The sequence below is a fragment of the Ochotona princeps genome, chromosome 8 (genome assembly GCF_030435755.1).
Source record: "Ochotona princeps isolate mOchPri1 chromosome 8, mOchPri1.hap1, whole genome shotgun sequence".
Lineage (NCBI taxonomy): Eukaryota > Metazoa > Chordata > Mammalia > Lagomorpha > Ochotonidae > Ochotona > Ochotona princeps.
In genome coordinates, this window is record NC_080839.1 from 20242937 (window position 1) to 20266650 (window position 23714).

A 23714-nucleotide genomic window follows, 5' to 3' on the forward strand; every position below is an offset into this window, starting at 1 on the left:
GTGGATGAGGTTCTAGGGGACCAGAACGATTTTTGTCTAACCTTGACACATTCAATCTGCAAATCACTACATAACAATACTATATTCTCCGTTTACCTTGAGGACTCCTGAATTCTAATCTACATGAAAATGCATGTATAAAATGAACTGTAAAAATGAACTAAATCCACAGATGAAAATAATGAAAATAATCTGTACATTTAATTAAGCATAATATCTAATAACAAAAATAGCAATTATTCTTTATCACACTCTATGGAACAGGTGTTTAATTGTGATTAGAAAAATCTAACAAAATCAATCAATTCCTCATTTCATAGATCTCTGAACAGAATCAGAGTTAACTAAATTCTCCAAAATTTCATACCTAACATAAGACAAAACTGATGAGCAAGATCAGGATTCCAGGATACTAACATCACAAAAAACACCAGGAAAATTGAGTTTAAAATACTTTCATGTGCCTTAAACAGATGAGACTCAAGTGATCCATCCATATTGTTCTTTACAAATTCACTTTGTTAATTATATGCTTATCCCCTGGTCAAGTTGTTAGTTTTAGAATTGCTTTTATACAAATGCACCTTATTTTTCACATCGTCACACCTCCATGGATTAAAGGAGACATGTAAAAGAAGGGGGATTTTGCAATAGGCCACTAAAGTGGGCCGTATTATTAAGAAGTATTAGAAATTTTTAAAAAAGTAATAAGTTGCTGAATTGTATACTACAGACAGGAGAGTCATTATAACTTTGTTGTGCTGTCAGGAAAGGTCATTTTCAGGAAAAACACTTCGAGCCTAGTTCGGTTTTCCTGGTTTGATCATTATGTAACTAGAGTCTTGGTCATAAAGTGACACAAAATCTTGAGCCCTCAAAAACTCTTCTAGGTCTATGAAGTTGGCTTGTGTTCTTTACAGAGACCCAAGAAGGTGATGTAATTTTCTCAGAATTACACCACACATCAATTGTGGGTCAGGATTAATCCTTTTGCTTCTGGCACTTACTCTGAAATGGCCTCTACAAAGAAGCAACAATGGAAACAAAACAAGAATAGCATGATGAAGTGTTCAGGATCATTGCACCTGGACTTGGGAGTAAACTATAGTAAAGACAGAGAAGACTCAAATATATACCAGAGTCTCAGTGGGAGAATATAGATTGGCAACACAGTTTGGATGATGCATGAGGCAAGACTTTCCAATAGATCTCGAAGCCCTTAGAATGAGTTACATACTGAAAAAGAATTAGACAAAGTCTATATTCATAAATCTGCCAACTTGGTATGACTGGCTAGAATGCTGCTAACCTGTTTTACTCCAGAGTCCTCCTATTTATATCCCCCAGCTGTAATCACAGAAGTCCCTGAAGACCAAAGTCATACTGTGTGATTCCCCTGCTCAGAAAACCCCAGTGGTTCTCAGGTCTTACAAGGCCATCATCAGGTTTTCAGTCCAGCTACCAAATGAGGCTGCTGGCCTTTCCATTCCCTCTGCCTGGAACATAAGCCATCCTGCCTATCTTCATAGCTTAATTCTTCCTCCTCCTTTAAGTCTCCTCTCAAATTTCAGCCAATCATCCAGTAGCCTTCATCAAATTCCACTGGCAACAGTATCCTTCCATGCCACCATGGCTTGGTTCATGTTACAGTATGTGCCATTATATCTGCTCGTTTAATTCACATTCCATTAAAGATTATAAGTTCCAGGACAATAGGCACTTCTGTCTACTTTTCTTACATCTGTACTTTGGGTAGCTCCAAAAGATTCGAATATATGAAGCATTGGACAAACATTTGATAAATGACCAAGACTGAATTACTATTTAAAAAATTCACATTTCAATGCAGAAAAACAAACTACAGACCTTATAGAATCACACTGATTATCTGGATAAAGAAAATCTAACACATTTTGTCCCTTAAGTAGCTTCTATAGTACTTTCAATCCTTTATATTCTAGCTGTAACAAATACTAACTTCAATCCTTGCCATTATGCTAATACTGTTGATACATTTAATACATTTAATTTTATTAATTATCTAAAGCTAAATTTTATTTAATTTTATTAATTATCTAAAACTAAATTTCACAGCATGGGAACCAACTAAGTTCTTGGACTATGCTAATCCTTTTTAGCAATAAATGTTTTCCTCCACTGAGAGATAAGGAAGCTGAAGTGGAGAAAGGATAATACATATGAATCTAATAGACATAACTATATTCCAAACTGTACTGCTTTACAAGTCTAGGTCTAACCATATTTGCATCCATGTCTGGTATAAATAGGCAAGACAAGTAAGCAACAAAAAAAAAAACCCTTAAGGCTTCCATAATTAAGCAAGTTAGCCTAATACATTTGTCCTTTAACCTAACTTCTATACTGCTCTGCTTCTCAAATTTGAGTTAATACCTATTAATTCCCACGATTGCTTTTTATCACTGTGGAGATCACACATCCAGCTTCAAAAGACTTATTTTCCCCAGAATCAGAGATATTTGTGTATTACCCTCAAAATTGGAAGTACCTGACAGTACTACAGGACATCTGTTTTCACATCCCCCAACCCACGTAAATACACAGTAGACCTTTCTTTCAACCACATGCCAACCTCTGGTATTTCCCCTCTCTTGCTTTTGAAATTGTCACAAAAATTAATGGATTGTAATGACAAAACCCTATTAAGTTATAAAATGTGAGAGGCTGGAAGAGGCGGAGAAAATATGAATTAGAGCATGTACTTTAATCTACTGGTTTACTTCCAAATGCCTAGAATGGGTAGGACTTGCTCAAAGTCAAGTCAGGAGCCAGAAACTCAACCCTAATTTTCTACATGGACGGAAAGAACCCAATTACTTAAGCCATTTTCCTGCAATAGCAAAAATCTGAAATTGGGTGCCAGAGGCAGGTATCAAACCCAGGTGTTCTGATACATATGTGATGTGAGCATCTCAATTACTGGTTCAACTATCCAAACTACACAAGTTTAGCAGGTATCATTATAGATTTTTTATGAGTCATTTTTATGAGTGTCAACTACTTCTTTTGATAGGACACAGATCTCTTGATACAAAGACAAATATATAGTATTGAAAAATTAGGATAAATGTCTTTGGTTTTTAAACATATTCTTGGTTACCATACTTAAATTTTCATGGCAAATCTCGCTATCTGCTAAAATTTATTTGTAATTCCCCAAAGCAGTGGTCCTATGCCTTTGAAGTTATTCCTGGATATACAAGAACGTTAAATGTATTAAAAGAAAGTTAAATGTGACTGATACAACTTACCAGTTATTCAACTTGTACATTTCCCACTAAAACACAGCATGGTGTCTTCTTGAGGCTCCCATACCATAAACAAATGTCCTTTTCATAGTATATTTAGTGTTATGTTTTTGTATTTTTGGTTGCTGATATCCCTGCTGAAATTGTCCCTTGAGAGTAGTTATAAAATGCTAATTACTGTTCCCAAGTGAAGACACGTGTTTCAGATAAGTTTTGTTTAATCATGAGTTAGTACCACTTGCTAATCCATCAGTAATACATAAAAAAAGGCATCTTTAGCCAAAAACACAGATGAATCAAGGAAAGATAGAGGTTGATGAAAACACAGCCAGAGGCCTCTCGGAACCTCATTTCGTATTTATTTCCCTTAGGAAATAAATTCACTAATTTAATGGTCACAGTGAGTTTACAGAATTCCTATTTCTAATAATGACAATTTATTACATATTTGACACATTTGCTTAGTTTTTATATCCTACAGGATAATGAAAAAATTCCTGGGTACTTAACAAATCACAGAGGACAATGTCAGGAAGAAACAAATTAAGTCTCGTGAAGCACCTAAACAGTAGACCTGCTCCAAGAGAAAAACAGAACCTGTGAGGGAAGTCTAGTGAACTTTGCCTTCATGAGGTTACTTGAAGCAGTTCTGGGGCTCTCAGATGCTGACATCACCATTTTACACACACACACACTCGCTCCATAAGGCAAAGTGATGCAGAATTTGATCCTTTAAGGTCCACCCTACATCTACTTTTAGGAAACAAAAAAAAAAAATTTGGTTTATTTTTTATTTCTCAAATTTCAACCAACAATTAAGAACAGGGCATGGTCAAGTTATTAGGAAAAAAAACAGCTGCATGGGCCTGGCTTAGTGGCTAAAGTCCTCACCTGGAGTGCCCCAGGATCCCATATGGGCCCTGGTTCTAATCCCAATGTCCCCACTTCCCATCCAGCTCCCTGCTTGTGGCCTGGGAAAGCAGTTGAGGACGGCCCAAAGCTTTGGGACCCTGCACCCGCGTGGGAGACCCGGAGCAGGTTCTGGGTTCCCGGCTTCTGATTGGCGCAGCACCGGCCCGTTGCGGTCACTTGGGGAGTGAATCATCGGACAGAAGATCTTCCTCTCTGTCTCTCCTCCTCTCTGTATATCTGACTTTGGAATAAAAATAAATAAATCTTTAAAAAAAAACAGCTCCACTTTTCTTGGTACGTCTCTTCCTGTCTTTAGTGTGATAAATTTTTCACATAATTTTATTATTATCATTTTATGATATAGTACCATAGGCCCTGGGATTTCCCTTACCCCTTCTCCAAATCCCCACCCCACCTCGCACTGAGTTCCCCTATATTATTACTATAGTACAGTTCTTCATATACAGTCTTAAGTCCATCATTGCAGACATGCACAATGACAGAGTTCCTCATATATATATATATTTCATTGGGAGTCCATCTTTGATTTGGAAGTAGAGATGCATACTGCATTGAATCCTCACCTCTGGATATGATAGTCTCCATTACACAGTTGCTATACTTCCCTTTAAGTGAAAAGCCACAAAACAATCAACATGAAAAAAAATAGAAATTCACTACAACATGAAGTTAAAATAACATGCTACTGAATGACTACTGTGTTGCTGAAGAAATGAAAAACTTTTAAAAACCAGACAATTACTATAATCAGAAATAAAGAAGTTATTTAAGTATAAAATGAAGTCATTTCAATGTTGAATTGATATGCATGGTAAAAATAACAAGTTGTGTATACTGCATATTTCTCCTTTCTGAAATTTTAAGTGGTGTGAAATCCATCTAATCAAATCATTTGAAATGTCTGGATGGAGGAATGATAATTCATATGACAAAATGGTATTTTATCCTAAAATTGTGGGGTTTTTTTTTACAGCTCATGAATGAGTAAATGAATGATGGCTATAAACTTCCTCAGCCTCTCAGATAAATGGCTGTCACAAAAATGTGAAGGCTAACAAAGCAGAAAAATGGCAAAAGAGGGAATACGTCTTGAGGATTATAGTGGAATTTGGTGCCAAATGCTTTGAAAACAGAACTCTCATGGTCTATTACCTTGTTTCACAAGTTAGTATGTAATGGGAAAAATGGTCTAATTTGTCACAGGCTTAAAAGGCTGATTACCCATCTTTCCCCTCCAACTCTTATCTTAGCTCTCAAATATTCCTATGTTCCTAGATGTCTCTCTCACCTCTTTTTCCTCCTAATGTCTGTCGCTCCCTACTCTCTCAATATTGGGCTGTGTGTCTTGCAATACAGCACGAAGAAGAGAAAAAAAATGAACAGCTCTTGCTTTTCAAAATATGTGTCTTGAGAAAGGAACAGAAATGAAAGAATATTGCAACAAATATTAGCATAAGCAGATATAAGTGTAGGTGTAAAATGACAGGGTTATTGCGAGAGGGAAAATCTGAGCCAGGACCTCAAGACAGTCAAAGTTTGGTAGGTCTAAAACTGTGCAAGTTAAAAAAGAAAGTATTCTGACATTCCTGAAATTCTTCATTCAAACTCCATGTTAAGTATAATTAGTATTGTTAGATACAACTGATGGCACATTCTGTTCATTGTGAATTCATGGAATTACTGTGAAATAGATATTTCACACGAAAACAGGCAAGCTTATTAAAAAATGAGATGCTGAAGAAGTGGCAATGGAACTCCTGAGTGGTGGAGTTGATGGATGTTTCAGGAGAGGTACGCATGTCAGTAAAAAGCAGAGATGGTTTCCTAGTGTCACACGGCTACAGACTTCTCACATCCCTGCAGCAGTATTGAAAGGAGCATGCTTTCATGGCTTTGCTGATGTTTGGCAGAAAATGAGCAGCATGTCTGAAATCCTTCTAGGAGGAGAAACACATTGCACACAGAAAACACAGTAACACAGAAATAATAACTCTGGAAACAAATTAAATAAAATTAGTAACTGAGGAAGGAAAGGGTGAAGATGCTGCAGGGGTGCTATGTATAACACAATGGCCAGTATTCATGTGGAGCTACTGAACAGCTTAGATGTAGCTGGTGGCACATGATGAAAATTAAATTTTGCATACATTTAGTTAAATAAAAGATAAAGCAAATGACAACTTCATCTTTTTTAATGTGTCTACTAGAAATTTTGAGTTACAAATATAATGCTCAGTGTATTTCTACTGGTTATAATGTGGAGTTTTAAAATTTTGGTTATTTTATGTATTTGAAAGAGTTATAGAGAGGAAAAGACAAAGACAGACCCTCCAGTCAATGGTTTATTCCCAAGATGGCTGCAATAGTTGGCACTGCACCAGTCGCCAGCTAAGAGCCTGGAGCTTCATTTGGGTCTCTCATGTGGGCAGCACATGTCCAAACACTTAGGCCACCATTCACGGCCATTTCCTGCGCCATTAGCAGACAGATGCATTAAAGCAGAGCAGCTGCACTTGAACCATTGCCACATGGGATACCAGCATCACAGATGGAAGCTTTACCAGTGGGTAAGTTATGTCACAAGACCTCCCCCCTCTAGGCATCATGCTCTTAAGCTTAGCATAGCCTACATTCCATTTCTATTCAATAGCAACCACAAATTTATCTGTGTCATCAATTATGTTTATGCAAATGCAGTTTATTTTAAGAAGAGGCTCTGTGGACACTAAAAGGGTTTAGAAACTGCAATGCTAAACTATTGATAAGGGAATGAAAAACATTGCAGTGAAATATCCAGCAGTTAAATGTAATGAAGTAGGCTTATGTTTAAGTGGTCATGGAGGAAGGCATGGTACCAATGAAAAAAACAGCTTCAAATAATACTATTTGATAAAATTAAGTTTATTTTCTAGGTCTGTATCCATGCATAATTGCATCAGCAATGGTTTAGAAACTCACGCCTACCTCACAAAACAAGCCTTGAAATGGCAATATATTGGGTGACAAGATTGAAATTCCTGTTAGACTATGCTTATTTATAATATCTGGACTACTTTTTACCAGACTACTTTTAACTATGTATCATCTTATAGGTATATAATAATAGAATGTCAAAAGTTCATGCAGAATAGAATGAAAAGAAGCTATTTTCATTACAAATTAGAACTCTAGAAGCGGGAGAGATCCTTAGAAAGTTCGTGGAAATGTATATCATTGAAAATTATGCATGAATCTTCGATTTATCCCTAAATGAAGTTACCTTTTAAGGTATGTTCCATGCACTTTGAGGTTCCTTTCCTTGTGTTTTCATTATTTTTCTATTTCTTAGTGTAAGCACTACTAAACTAAGCAATTACATTTCTTTACAGTCCTTGATTTTCCAATCCAGATGGAAAAACGATATTGAACAAGAGGTTCATATTGGAAAACATTAAGGGCTACCCTTAACTAACTGTGGAACTTAGAAAACGACACATATACACCTTAGCCAGAGCGTCACACTTCTGGATAGTCAGTGCTACCCCGAGATTGCTGGATCATTCACCCCTTATAAATAAAAAGTCAAGTTTGTCTGAGTCAAACAGGTTGCCAAGTTAAACTGGGTCATTAAAAAACAAATGAAAAACGACAACTAACTCCTTGGTGTCCCAACTAGAAGTTGCGATCAGTTCTGAGCTCCAATCCCCACATACCCTGATCATCAGCACAGCCTTTCTGATGTCCCGTACGCCGTCATACACCAGGCGAGAGGCATCGATGAACTCATTCTCTTCAAAAGGCTGAGGGACATTAGCACTCAGGGCTTCAATGGCAACCTCAACTTGTTCAGCAAAGCGTGGCATCACTGAGTTAAAAAAAAGAGAGAGAGAGACAAAGTAGTAGATTAGGTAATATTTTCTCCATTATCTCTCATTCTAGCCATTGGACAATGAGGCAAGCCATAGGAATATGCAAAATTTCACTGGAGCAGCATGCTCAACTTTCCAGTTTGCAATGTTTCCAATTTGGTAGTCTCTACACACTTACATCAAAAAAACTTACTTGTACAGTAATGGTTTTTCTGAAACTTCCCAAGATTGTTTTGTGTATTTTATAAATATAGATTTCATGTGATGGAATTTAATTTCACTTCGGTTAAATTTTCTTAATTCTCCTAAGCATATTTTTTGGTCCATAAAATACAGTGAAATCCTGCCTCAAGTTTCAGTGGTATCATGCATACAAAATATTGAGTGGACTTAGCATCTTAGAAGGCATAAACAAAAATTTTGTATCAAAAGTTACAGGCATAGTTGGTGAGAGCAGAGCTTAATCCACATGAATTCATAATAAACATAAATGAAATAATCCAATCCATTCTAATAGTGTTGGTATAAGAGACCTAAGATAAGGGATCAGGAACACAGGAAGGTTGTGGTAGGATGCTGTTAAAGAGGGGAAATTCTGGAAAAGATAGCACGAAGAACCAGAGTTACGGAGTACTAGTGAGCTCAGTGCTAAACTGTTCCATTTTATCAGCATCACTTTGATTTTAGAAAGATTTGAGTTTCTAAAATGCTGAAATCTCTTATTCACAGAGACATCTACACACTCCCTAGAGAGCTGTGTAAAGTAAACCCATCGAATGTCTCAATTGCTTCTACTGACCACTTAAAACCTGCTGATTCACTGATTCTCAAGAACCGCAATTCAATTTTCTCACTTGCTATCTTGCAACAATTCATGTCACAAATAAAAGCCAAAAACACAACTCTTCTCTACCAAGACAATGAAACAGAAGCATGACTGATCTATTTCCATTTCTAAATTTCATGCCTAACTTGTCCTTGTACTCATTTTTCTCCATTGTGGATACTGTCAGTTGCATTTAAACCTGTGGTGTGAGAAATTTTCCTATATTGCTTTTCGGTATTACTTTACTCTCTAGGGTCAGAGTATTCAAAATAAAACATTCCATTAAAATTTGAGGAATTGTCAAACATTATTTAAAAAGAAAAGAAGAAAGAAGAATGCTTTAAAAAATCATTCTTTCAATACACATTATCAAACCAAAACAGACATGCTGGGTTTATTTGTATCTTTAGGGGAATGCTATGATTTGAAAGCAGTTTGTGCCCTATTGGAGTTTAATCTCCAATAACTGTTAAGACAATGGAAACGTAATCTGTTGCTGGTGTTTAGAAGTGCACCCTCTAAGAGGCTCGGACTAGAGGATATCAGCAGGTCGAGGTGAACATCCCTGAAAATGGAACAGAGACACTGGAGGACAGACCCACACACAAGTGCACTCCGTGTCTCCTGCTAGGGACGCTCTAAGCCATCATCAGCTGTGACCTACCAACCTGGATCCTCCAGAACTTCTCTAAAATTTGCCCAGCCCGCGACAACTGTGTGATTGGCAAAAGAAAATGGAATAAGACAGGGAGTCAATGACCATGATTGTTGCTATGATCAGAATTAATCATTTGGGTTTTTGAACTATAAGTAGATGAAAAGGATTTAGGAAAACCTAACCCAAATTGGTGCAAAAATAAATCAAAATATACATGATGGATAAGTTGATAATCCTGAGTTGATTTTCAAACAATGTACGTATGTATCAAAACATTACACAGGGCTCCATAAATACCCGATTATGTTTCAATTAAAATGTAATTTAAAAACTTGTATCTCTAAACAGTGCACTAAACACTGGGCATTTCATTGTTTGCCTATATTGGGAATAAACTTTTTAATGAATGAACAACACAGATCATTGAAACTGATTCTCTTAAACATTAAAATATTTTTGTTTGTATCTGGTATTTGGAGAAAAATCTTTCTTAAATTATAACTCTTCTACTTTTTCTGAAACTGAATTTTTAAATTATATTAATTCTATTCTGTGGGACAGCTAAATTGTTACCAGTGATGGTAAAATTTTTTCTATGATAACACTGAAATGCAAAAGGCATTCATTCTTACTGCATTGATAAAAGATTAGTACTCCTATATCTACACAAACTGACAGATTAACATTCAATCCACCAAAAGAAAAGTTCATATTAGAAATACACAATAAGACGCCCAACTTCAATAATAATTTGAAATTAATGTAGATCATGAGATATTACTCCATAACCATTAGGATAGGCAAACTAAAGCAAAATTAAATTTACCTTACTGAGCATGTAGACAAAATGGAATCCATCTATTGCAGAAAAGAATGCAAATGGATTCACAAAATTATGATGAGCACTTTGAGAAAATACAGGAAAGTGAAGCTTTCTAATCATAAGCAACTTCTTGAAGTCAAAGTAAAGTATTCATTCCAAGAGATGCTGATAAGGAAGGATTAGTAGTTTTTACATGGGAGTCACAAGTATACTCCGAGGCACAGTTGTTTCTTGTTAGGCTGTATATCTTGAGAGTTAGAATTATAGACAGCCTGGGAATGAAAAAAACTGCTCTTAGGGAGCTATGTTAGCTTCCAGTACTTGATTCCTATTTTGAATCTTGTAACTCAGTGCAACCACTGTGAAATGTTTGCTCTAGATCCACAGGCATTAAACTGGGTGGTTCAAGGTAGTTACGTTTGTGAATCAGAGATACAAAAGTATGTTAAGTCCTGGGACCAAATTATGAGCAGGAAAAGGAAACTGACAACAGATTATCCCTTGTGATATGTGGAAAAAATCAATAACCAAGTAATGTGCATAATTTAAACATATACACACGATACATGTTATAGGTTCTGAAGTACAATGGTTGCCTGTAAGATACATTTATTGTACCAGTCTCTAATATTTTCATACCTTTGAATCTTTTAATAATTCGAGTATTTGTAAAAAGATCAATAAAATATTTTTAAGGTTGTACTTCTCCTTATAGAACAAAGTATTGAAAGAAAAAAAAATCTGTTATATCATATGGCCCATATGATATAACATAAAAGAAACTAATTTTGTTCAGTAGTTAGGATACCTCTCTATTTAAATGAAGAGGCCCAGTGACATTAAAATTGAGGGCCTGGTCCAGCAGTGGCATAGCAAGCTAATCCTCCACCTGCAAGCACTGATATCAGATATGGGAACCAATTCAAGTCCTGGATGTTTCATTTCCCATCCAGCTTGCTACCAGTGGTTTGGGGAAGCAGCAGAGGATAACCCAAATCATCGGGGCCCCTGCACCCGTGTGGGTAGACCTGGAAAAAACTCAGCTTCGGACTGACTCAGTTATGGCTATTATAGCCATTTTGGGAGTGAACCAGCAAGTGGAACAGGAAGATATCTCTCACCGTCTCTCCTTCTCTGTAAAATCTGCCTTTCAAATATAAAGAAAAAAACTGAGGGCCTTAGGTGAACAATGAGGGTTACTCAGTTGGCATTGTTAGAAGACGTAAAAACACATTTGGTCAGAAATATATTAGTCCTTGAATGCAAGCAAAACTGAAGATTGAACTTACGCTAGAAGCCTTTCCTTTCCTTATCAAATGCTGTCTCAGTCCAAAATTGCAACTAATATTTACATCACTTTATTATACTCAAGGCAGTAAGCCTAGAACTTGAATTCTCAATTATACTTAATAGATCAGACAAGACATCTAATTTGCTTACAACAAGAAAATGTTTTTTCTGGATCTGACTGTTGATAACATCTTTCTCTATGACATGCTCATAACGACTTACTTAGTCAGGATTTGGTTGACTGCTACTGCTCTGTAACCAATATACTTTGGTTTTCTATATATTAGACTTTCCTGGTTCAGCTAAAAAAAGAATCAAAACTTTATAGAATGGTCCTTTTTGACAAAGATATGTTAACCATAAATTCTTGTAACAGCTTGGTAGTACCTGAAAAATTAGATACCACAAAAGTAATACCAAGTTAGAAGAAGCCTCAACTTCTTTCAAATATGTTGCTGTTGCTTCTTACTAATTAGGACAAAATATAGCATTGCATTTGTGATCCGCACATTGCTTATTAGCAGAATTTCTAATATAGGACAATATAAATAGAAGCTACTTTCTACTTTCTGAATGACATCAACAGTATAGGCACATTACTGATATTTACCAAAAATTCTGAATTTGTCTTAATAGCCTAATATCCTTAAAGCTTTTCAAATTTTTGCTAAACTTATAAATTCCAGAAAGACTTTTGAACGCAGAGTGCATGCGAGGTCACAAAATGATGATATTCCAGGAGTAATGAAATCAGAGTTAAGTACGCATATAAAAATCAAGGTCACATCATTCCAGTGTGGATCAAGATCCTAAGCTAGAGGTGAGCAAGTTCTGAATGACTCCTCTTGAGAGACTTCAGAAGTGAAGTTTCAGAGCACAGGCTAAGTTAGTTAAATGAAAAGTTTTGCTGAGTGCAAATAGGACTACTGACAATTTTAAGAACGAAGAATCCAAGGTTATCAGAATCAGAACAGATGAACAGCCAGTCAGCCAGTCTCTGATCAGTGCTTCATGAACGCACCTGCTTTAAACATTTGAATTATTCAGTCTCCTGCTGAAAAAACCGCAGAATATCTTTATCAAAATATAAACACAAATATCTAATATTGGCCTATATTCCTTTTCTTGGCCCTTCTCTGTTTCATCACCAATATTTATACTTACCTAGATTTTCCAGCTATACTGAATTACTTCCATCTGCAAATAATGTGAAGACATACCAAATCATACCAATATCTTAATGATTAATTTGTTCTTCCACACTAAAACCTACTCTTTCTTTGGCTGAGGTCAATTCCTCCTCACTCTCCAATTTCCATTTTAGAGTTAATTCCGCCAAGAATTGTGAAGCCAGTTTTAATTCCAGATCCCCCAAGGTATGCATTTCTCTAACTTTACAGCATCCTAATCATGAACTCAACATTAAAGTGCTTAGACAACTCTGTGAAGATAGTTTGTTCACATGTCTGCATAAAATTATTTATCAAATGAAACCATCTCTAAAGTTTTGCTGTACAATGACCGACTCAGAAATAGAGGGATAGAAAATAAAAGAGTGCAATGAAAATAATAACTAATTTGTCATCTCGCACTTTAGGGACAGATGAGTGGCATTAATTTAGTCATACTGATCTTGTTTTTGACCATGAGTCTATACTAGTTTATCAATTTCATTAAAGAGATCTATGAGTCATTGGCTCAGTTATTAGTGGGCCGTCTGTGTTTGGTCTCCAGAGACTTTTCAGAAACCTCAACTCAGAATACTATCAGAACTCTTCTTTGTTAGGAGTGTCAACACTGAGTAAAGAAGGATTCAGACTTTCATAACAGTTCGTTAAGTCTAAAGACAGCTGTGTGCATAGGGATCCCCTATGTGGTGGTACATCAGCAAACACACTCAATGTATTTTTGCACTTACGATGTAAAAAAATACACTAAACTCTTGTTGTAGAGAGTAAGTTTAGTAAGTGTTAATATAAAATAGAAAAAGAATGGGAACATTTGAATACCCCTCAAAACACAATGAAGCATCAGGATATTGATGGTACTGTAGTTTATTCTAGTGCAACACTGAGTATAAAACACACCCAAGACTCCTCAACTCCAGCCCTAATCGAATTCCATCTAAACAGCTGAAATTAAGAATGAAGTGTTATCAGAATAACCAGAGCTACACTGTATTGAGTTAAGCAATCCCACTACCTCCTAAGTCAGAAAAGGGTAGTTTGAGGTTATTTCTACAGAAGAAGTATTATTCCTCAAAATGGCATCTGCCAGACATTACTAAAATTTACTCGGATGGCTGTCAACTACATACATACAGTAGCGAGATGATGGAGAGTTAAAGCAGAGTATGGCTAAAACCATACAGGACCTAAATCACACCAACAAAACACTGACATTTACAGAGCACATGTGTGCCTTTATACCTCAGCACATCCATGAGGCATAATCGGTACTTGGGAGTCTGAGTCTGCCATCCCAAGTCACTGTCAGTGCAGAAGGAGGTGACTCACATGGCACCCTTTGCTCAAGAAGCATAGAAAACAAATCAAAGATGACCATCGTTTATATTAGTTTGATGATTTTAGAACAGAACTTCATGATTATGAAATAGGTTACCAGCCGACCTTCAGGGGTCTCTCCCAAGCCCTCATCGGGACCTTTTTTAAAAAGATTTATTTATTTTTATTACAAAATCAGTTATACAGAGAGGAGGAGAGACAGAGAGGAAGATCTTCCATCCGATGATTCACTCCCCAAGTGACCGAAATGGCCAGTGCTGTGTTGATCCGAAGCCGGGAACCAGGAACCTCTTCTGGGTCTCCCACGCGGGTGCAGGGTCCCAAAGCATTGGGCCATCCTCGACTGCTTTCCCAGGCCACAAGCAGGGAGCTGGATGGGAAGTGGAGCTGCCGGGATTAGAACCAGTGCCCATATAGGATCCTGGAGCATTCAAGCAAGGACTTTAGCCACTACTAGGCCACGCCACCAGGCCCCATCAGGACCTTTTAAAACATCAAGTTTGGCAATCTTTGTAGGGATCCATGACAGAGGCTTCAACTCCTAGGCAAGTGACAATGAACTAGACATGTAAGCCGGCCTCATGAATAGAATAGCCACTTAAATTTCTATAATAAATTTATAGAGCCATATATGCTATTGACAGATGTAGGTGTATCTTCTCTGCAAGATATAATGAAGCTCTTGGCTAGGAGTTCCTACATCATCTGTACCTTTCACTTCTGGTCCTAATTTTACACATAACACACCCTAATCTTAGTGAACCATTTCATCAACATCACCTACATAAATTTTCTTGTTCTTCTAGAACTAATTTGCAATCTAAAATTAAATAGAACTTTTTCTAAGGTTATTAATTTCCTCCCTGATATACACATTATATTCCTTACATTATATACCCATTGGAAGTTATTTGTATAGTTCTTCAGCTATGTCTTACTCTTAAATCTCAACACACTTCTCCCATCACCTTGAGTGAATCTCATTTTCTTGCCTCACTATCCAGCTCTGTAGTTCTGTCTTCTGACCAAACAGTACATCGTCCCATCTGGACTCAAATGGTCTTCTGTGCTTTAGAAGTCATTGAAGAAGGCAACAGGGTCATTGTTCCAGAAGCTGAGAATGTCACTCTGTAGTCCTTGCTACTAGTTATGCCCAAATATCCTGATGTTTCATATCAGTTATGCTTTCACTACCCTTGCATCTCCCATGTGCATTTAATGATGTGTGGTAGACAGCTTCCAAGAGGGCCCCTAATGATTGCTCCCTTAGTATCCATGCTTTTGTATAATCCCCTTACCCTGAATACTAGAGTGTAAAGAATGACTCCATTCTAACAGAATGTGGCAATGTACATCAATTATACCTTTGGAGATTAGGTCACAAATGTTTCTGGTCTCTTTGTTTCTTTTTGCCCTATCTAAGATTTACATGAAAGGCAAAGTGTCACAGATGCAAGAAACAAAAAGATCTCTCAACTTCCAATTCAATTCCCTGTCAGCAACAGCCAGAGCTGGGATTGGGCCGTCCAATGCCATCCATCTGGGATTTCTACATGGTTTGCATGAACTGAAATACTTCAGCTAACATCTGCTCTTTGTTTTTGTTTGTTTGTTTGTTTTGTTGTTGTTGTTGTTGTTTTGAGGCTCACTAGCAGGAATCTGTATCAAAAAAAAAAAAAAAATGAAGTTGCAACCAAAACCATACAGTCCCCTGATGGAACGGAGGTGTCCCAAGCTATTGTTACCTGCAGTCCCCATTGCCTGCCCCTAGGTAAATGTTTTGGTTGTTTATTCTTATGAGGGCCTGTTGCCAGATTGTGAAACACTATACAGTAAAGTTCACATAGCAAGAAGCAGAGAGAGGATTCTGGCCAAAGAAGAAAAAAGGCACTAAGACAATATGCGCAAACTTGGGAATGTTTTCTTCACAGTACTGCCCAACACCTTGAAGGCAGCCTTGTGAGAAATTTGAGGTAGCAGCACTAACCAAACTATTCTAAATTTCTCGGTCTGCCTTAACTATGATATAATAGACATAAGATTAAAGTGCTAAATTTTAGGGTTATGTGTTACACGGAAATAAATAACAAAGTTGGTCTAGCAGTTAGGACTCTGCTTGAGATTCCCACACTCCAGATCAGAGCACTGCATTCTGTTTCTAACCTGCTCTCCTTCAGCTTTCTGATCTCTACTACCAATGTGGAATACCTGAATTGAAATTCCTGCTCGCAGTGTTGGTCTGACCTAGACTTGGTGGTGGCAGTGATTTAGTTAAACATCACAACAACTCTGCTTTGTTTCTCTTTCCCTTGCCTCTTAAGTAAGTTAAATAAATTAGTAGGTAATCAATATGGTATGCTATAGCATAGGTGAAAAAAAAGGTACAGTTGACCTATAGAGCACATAAAACATCCTGCAAACTTATGGCAGCAATGCTTGGTCTAAGTTTCTGTTAGAATTATTGGTTCCAGGGCACAGTAGCCTAGTGGTTAAAGCCCTTGCCTTGATTGCCCGGGCAACCATTTGGGTACTGTTTTGTGTCCCAGCTGATTCACTTTCAATCCAAATCCCTGCTTGTGGCCTGGGAAAGCAGTAGAGGATAGCCCAAAGCCATGGCACCCTTGCACTTGCATTGGAGTCCCAAAGAAGCTCCTAGCATCAGATCTGCTCAGCTCTAGCCATTGTAGCCACTTGGGGAGTGAACCAACAGATGTAAGCTCTTTGTCTCTCCTTCTCTGCCTAAATCTGACTTTCCCATAATAAAAAATAAAAGTAAATCTTAAAAATAAAGAATTCTTGGTTCTATCCAGACATGTAACTGAATCTTGATATTTGATGTTACACAACTTATTTAACCAATTTCAGCCTCAGTTTACTTAATGTTAGCATGTTCATAGCAGCACAATCAGTAATTGCAAAAGCATGGAAGCAACCGAAATGCCCATCAGCAGAAGACTGGATAAGCACGGATAAGATTAGCATGGTAAACCATTTAAGGTTTACATAAAGCTTAGAAATACTTCAAATGTATTCCACATAGCCATTTGTGCCTCTGGATGCTGCATCTGTGCATTCAGCTATCAAAACCACTCAGAGGGAAAAGTATCTATTAGCAGTCAACTCGTAAGAGTTGTTCTTTCTCTTTATCCCATGACAGTGTAACAACTACTGAAACAGCATTTACATTATATTGGGATTTATAAGAGTTTAGAAGGATATTAAAATATAAAAGACACCTGGCATAGGTTATATGCAAATAATATGCCATGTTATAAGAACTTGAGCACCTACAGATTTTGTGTACGTGTGGTTTCTGGAATGAAACTGCTGTGGACAGTGGGGAACAACTATACTAAATTTTATATACAAATCTAGTCCATGCTATAAACTTGGGGAATAGAGTAACATGTAAGATACAGACACTTCCTCTCTCACTGCACTTACAAAAATGCAAGATACATGTAAGATACTTGCCATGGTACCTGCCAAATGAAAGATTCATATTAAGTTGTCCTTGTGGTTATATTCACACTGTAACTTTATCTGTCGATCTACACACCTTTTCCATTATTTATGCCAGGCAAGATCACCTATTCTCCTTTGGACAGAACTGGAGATACAACTACATGATTCACCACACCAAACAAGTGGAACTTGTGGGAGATAAATTTCTGAGAAGAGCAAAACAATTGGTGATGAATCTGAGACAACTGGGGAAGTTGACACAATCTACCTTGAAAATTCCATTTCCCCAGTTTTACGTTCTTCTCTTTTTAGCAGGACAACATTGTCCTTGTGACAATGCTGCATTTTTAACATGAAATCTATCCTTAGGGCGTGATTTGAATTACCCACTCCTAGAACTTTTTATCTTGATTGAAAAGAAGGTCAATATTAAATGTTGTATTTCCTTATGACCTTACCAGCTCACTGAGTAAGGACTATACCAAAAGCAGGAGTTTGGGGGAAAAAAAAAATCAAACCCAGTTTGCCTAGCTCAAGCTAAACACTTGTTCCAATAAGCCTTTCAATGCAATATTCTCATGAAACTATTTCCCTTCTGTCTCAAACTTACAGCACCTTAAGTTTTTAATTTATGTCAGTTTATTGAATTTAAATCCTGAGTAAAGTATCTTCAAATGGTTTGTGAACATGTGGTTGATGCACTACAGCAATAAAACAGATACTTTAAGTTTAAATCATCCTCTGTCTAGACCCAGGATATACTGACTTTTACTCTATTCTGTTGGTCATATTTCATCAGGCTAGGGAATGTGGAGCACTGGAATTCAGATTCAAAGGCAGAAGGCATCTAGCTTCCACCACAGGAAGTATTGATCAACTGTTTCCACCCCTCCGAACAGCACCATCCCGTCTTGGTTACTCCTAATTCTCCCCTAACTGTGCAAGAATCCTTTAGGCTTTTGTAGACAGAGCCACTCATCTGTTCTCTCTGTGGGAGTTCCTAAAGGCTGCCATTTTCATAAATTCAGGTTTGGAAAATTGCAACGTACATTTCAAACATCAAAATAAAATTCAAGCTCCAGAAGGCGATACATAACCCATGAGCTGAATTGTTTGATAAAAGATGAAAAGGGACTGCCTAGAAGAAGGGGAAAAAAACAACAACGAGTCTGAATTCCATTCCCGACAAGTACCCTAAGAGAATCAAGGAGCATCCATCTGCTCCTGTCTAGACACAAATTCCATTCCCCAAGGAAAGAAACTGCTTGCTTGGAAAGTTTTCTTATGTTTTAAAATAAGCATTTCTAAAATAATCGCAAATGGTTTAAAACTTAAGAGGGAAGGATGGCATATTTAATTCTGAAATTTAAGGAATGAATAAAGAACTGAGCATTATGCCTTATTTAGCTTAGTGTTTGTCAAATGCTAGCTTGATAAATACAGTTTAATTTGCCATCAGTGAGGTTTAAATACTTAGGTTGCATTAAGATGTAGTAAAGCACTTGCTAAGAACTTATTACACATAATTTAAAAGATTCTGATCTTGATCATTAAGTATGTAATTTTTTAAAAGGAGTACAACACTCTCAAATAAAGCATTATGCTATTTTTCTTACAGTTGAATAAACATTTTTGAACTTTAATCAAGCCTGGAAGAAATGAGAGGCAGTTTCAGCTCTCAATGGGTTAAAATTCAATTTAAAAAAAAATCAGTAAATTCCCAGCCATGTATACAGACAAGAGAGTTCAGACTATAAGCACTGAAATAGGCAACAAATGGACAAATACTGGATTCTACAATAGTTGCAGATTCTAGGACAGATGCAGAGAACAAGGCAATGAACTTGAGAGAGGACTTGAACTAGGAAGAAATCAAGTAATGTTAGATAATGGGCAAAATACAGAAAGGCAAACCAAACAAAGCTGTCATGGGGGGAGGTTGGGGGGATTCTCTTTCTCTTACTAACCAGACCTGCTCTGACTTTTAAGCCCATTCATAATGTTAATTCTCTCAGCTATACGCAAATCTTCTCATTTTTCTTAACAAAACTATGTCTGGAGTATATGCCTCCAAACAAGTGACTGTCAGCATGTTCCTTCCCCCATTCAAACACCTGTTAACTCTTGTGGCAGCTCTCTTATTCCAGAGAACCTGGATACAAGGAATTTCCTACTGTCTCTTGAGCACGGTATAGGCCTTACATCCTGGCCACCAGTGTCAATGGGCACCATCTTGGACCCACCAGACAACGTATGCTGGCTGTCCTGTTCCCCCAGTGTCACCCCCACAGATGCCATCACTGATAATTCCTTAGGTGACGTCAGAAAAATGTCCTTTGCAAGTCCTTGGATTCTGAATCTATGCTAGAGATTCAAACCTTTCCTTCTCAGCTCACTTAAAAAAAAACTGCTAGAAAAGTGTTGTTTATTCCACTAAATTCCTTGGGTATTTTTAAGATCTATTTGAAAGGCAGAATAGCAGATTCAGAGGGATAGCATCCATCGGCTGGACACTCTTCCAAAATGACCACTACAGTCAGGCTTGACCAAGCAGAAGCCAGGTGCTCAGAACTCCATTCAGGTATCCTACATAGGTAGAAGGGACCCAAGGACACAGGCTGCCTATGTTGCATGCCCCAAAACCTTAGCCACAGCTGCACTGCAAGCAGAGCAGCTGCGACTTCATTTGGGATTCATTTGGGATGGTAGTACCACAGGCAGAAGCATAACTTGCTGTGCCACAAGCCTGGCTCCAGTTGCCCCGAATTTGTAACACATCAATAGGATTTTACCTACCTATGGCACCTGGCCTCCAAGGTTCCCTTCCCCAACCCCAGCCAATTCCACCTCCACTCTACTCTTTACTACCAGACTAAAATTGCATAGAATCTTATTTTTCCTGGTAAGTTTTGTCCTCTGTGGTGGTTCTTCAGTCCCTCATGCTGAATTAACTGGACACATGCGAATTGTAGCTGAACCATACAACATTATAAAGCTAAGTATGGGGACAATATTTTCATGTCAGTGCTTGACTAAGGAGAAAAATTTCTCTGAGAAAAAATGAAGACTGGTAACGAGATTGACAGGATTATTCCATAGTAGTACTAAGAGGGTTAAATAATGTAGACAGATTTCCACCTTAGCTCTCCCAAAGACAGGTATTTGCGTTTCAAAGAGGATAAAACTACACTGATGCCTTACACTGATGTTCCCAGGGGTTTTAACAATCTAGGATCGCTCCTGGTGGGGAGTCTGTTTACACTAAAGAGCAAAAGTTTCTCTCCTTCCCTCAGAAAGGCAAGGGGCAGCTGTGTGTCAACTCACACGTAAGCTTGCAGATTAATAATTTTGTGGCATTTCCCCTGTAGTATAGATCCCCTGTTATGTGCAGAATCCATCTGCTTTCATCACATTTCCCTGGGAGGGAAAATAGAATGTGGGGAAAGGCATTATTATTGTTCTAAATATTACATGTATTCAGAGTCAGAATCCAACATTTATTTTCAAAATGGACTAATGTAAACAAAAACTTAACCAAATGCCTAGGATAACTAGAATTACGTAGGTATTTGTCATAAAGAAAATGTGTTTAGATAAACTACATACTACTGTCTAAAGGCTATTAAGTGATTGAGTGGTCCACCTCATTCCTCACACATTCATGATTTTCCAACACTATGAATACCAGAAACAACACCAAGTAAGCCATTTGCTCCATAGCCTCATCATTTTGACCTTTCAAAAGCAAATAAACTACTTTACACCAGTATTAATGGTTATATCAAAATACATTTAAAATACATTACTATGTCTAGGCTGAACAATGTTGAACATTACAGTTCATGTTGAAATTCTTTACTTTGATATGCTAAATTCCAAGTCAATTATGGAGAAATGACAGGCAGTAATAGTCCTTCCTATTGACAATATTTTTTTCTTCCCAATAAGCTTCCCCTATTACAAGTATTCTGTATAAGTAATACCCTTCCCTACTTCTCCCAATCCAGCCACAGAGATCAGATACCCTAGATCAAACCAATCATAGAACACTTTGCATCACAAGCAGCAGAAGTCAGTCCAAGTGGAGGAAACGTACCCCAAACTGCTAATCAAAGTTCCCCTTTGCAACATGGAAGGGAAGGGTATCTCTTTATTAGGAAATACCGAGCTGTGGCCACAGGGCTTGTGGTGGACACATTTTCTACTTTAAAGGAAAAAAAAAAAGCTGAATTCAATGCCTTAATTTAATCAGTGCATAAATATTAAGTACTAATTATGTGAAAACACCATTGTAGTTTGTATGTATGTATAGGAACACCTGCATCTGAAATGATTGTCTAGCTGTGAATACAACTATTTACAACAGAGGACATACTGACAATCAAGAGACTATTAGTATATGTGCTGCTGAAGAGAGCACTCAAGAGAGTATTACAATCTTGTGGCAGGGTGAGTTTGGGAGGGTTTCAGGCCTTGGGATTCGGGGACAAGTGCCGCTCCTCACAGTGTGGTGGCTGTGGGAGGTGCCCCTGCCGGGTCGGACCCAATGCTGGGGGCTCACGCCAAAGACACTGCCGCAAGGCAGTGAACGAGTCCTCAGCCTCCCCCAGGGCGGCCAGTGCACCATGTGGTGCCAGGCTCTGCCTGCTGGCCGCCCGGCCAGGGAGCTCTTGGGTATTGGTTGTCTGAATCGCTGCTTAGGTAGCTACTTGAGTCAAGGACACTAAGTCACACTATCTAAGGCAGAGGCCAGGACAAATGAGGGACTGAGATAAGCTGAGTCAGAGCAACCACTGGCAGGCGCACACCTTAACTGGGTTGAGGCTCCCACCAAGGGGTGCGTGTGCTGGAATGGGGGCTGCATTCTATCTAGGAAACAGTTGCAGTCACCCGAGGCTCTAGGATTGGATGCACCAGGCCAGTTCAGATCCTAACACCATCTGGTGTCATGAAGAACCAGAGGGTAGATGTGGGACTGATTAAGCTTGGTCTCAATCACCTCTTGAGCCATGCGTGAGCTGTATGGACGAGCCATGGCCGGGCTGAAACATCCAACAACAAGAACTAGAATGGGGTGAAAGCCAGCCAGGAAAAGCCACTGTTCCTGCTAGGACAGGAGGTGAACTGGGTAGAGTTGACTCAAGGACCCCCTGGCATGCGCAAAATCTGCCATTGGGAGGGGTTCTGATGGAGGAGCCTGGGCAACTCCTCTGGCAGGACACAGTCCCTGCAGGTTAGTGCAAGAAGCATGATAGGAAACAGCCCAGAATAGGCCATGGAAAGTTTCCCACTGGCACACATTCAGCATGGGTCAGGAGCAGACCAGGCTGAATCAGTTCATGTCACCCACTGGCAAATCCGATCACCAGAAAAGAGTGTGGGATGAGCCGGGTTTGGTCGCGACAAAACAAGTACACATTATGGAATGCCAGGGTGTGGTTGCCTGTACTGGATATGAATGCAGCATCCAACCAGCACACGTGAGATCCAGGAAGGGAGGGGCAGAGCCAGCAGGGGGATTAAGGGGCTGGTCCCCTCGCTGGACAGCTACTCCCACTGGAGAGCATGGGCTGGGATAGAGACAGACCAGACTAAGCAAGGCTACATCACCTGTGCGCTGCATGTGGATTAGACCAGGGAAAAGCCAGGCTGGGCTGATTATTCCTGCTGGTGCAAGCATAAATGAGAGTGGGTGAGGGATGTATGGGCATAGCCGCAGAAGCTGGCACTGGGGACTAATTCTGTCGAGTCAAATCACAGAACCACCTAAAGAGTGCATAAACTGGGACAGAGAGACCTGAGAGGGAAAAAGTGGGTTCCCCCTTCTTGGGTCACTATTCCCGTGGGAGGGCATGAAAACTAGGACGGGGGCTGGGATGGCTAGATAGAGAGGCACTCAACAACACCCGTGAGGGCTGGATGGTTGAGTTGGTTAGATAGAACTAAGCTTTAATACCCATTGACAAGTACAAGAGCCAAATGGGATGGGGGACAGACTGGTCTTCTGCTACACCTACTGGCAAACCAGGGTAGGGGGCGGGCCTGGTGGGGGTTATTGT

The 23714-nt window shown here is 38.5% G+C and overlaps 1 protein-coding gene across 2 annotated transcripts in view; it reads right to left on the minus strand.

Annotated features, from left to right (window-relative positions):
• CTNNA2 (catenin alpha 2) overlaps positions 1-23714 on the minus strand; it is a 1134503-nt gene that overhangs the window by 55768 nt on the left and 1055021 nt on the right. For both annotated transcript variants that reach the window (XM_004590715.2, XM_004590714.4), the window contains exon 13: positions 7913-8064. In XM_004590715.2, the coding sequence (XP_004590772.1) occupies positions 7913-8064 (152 nt within the window). The remainder of the gene's footprint in view (positions 1-7912; positions 8065-23714) is intronic.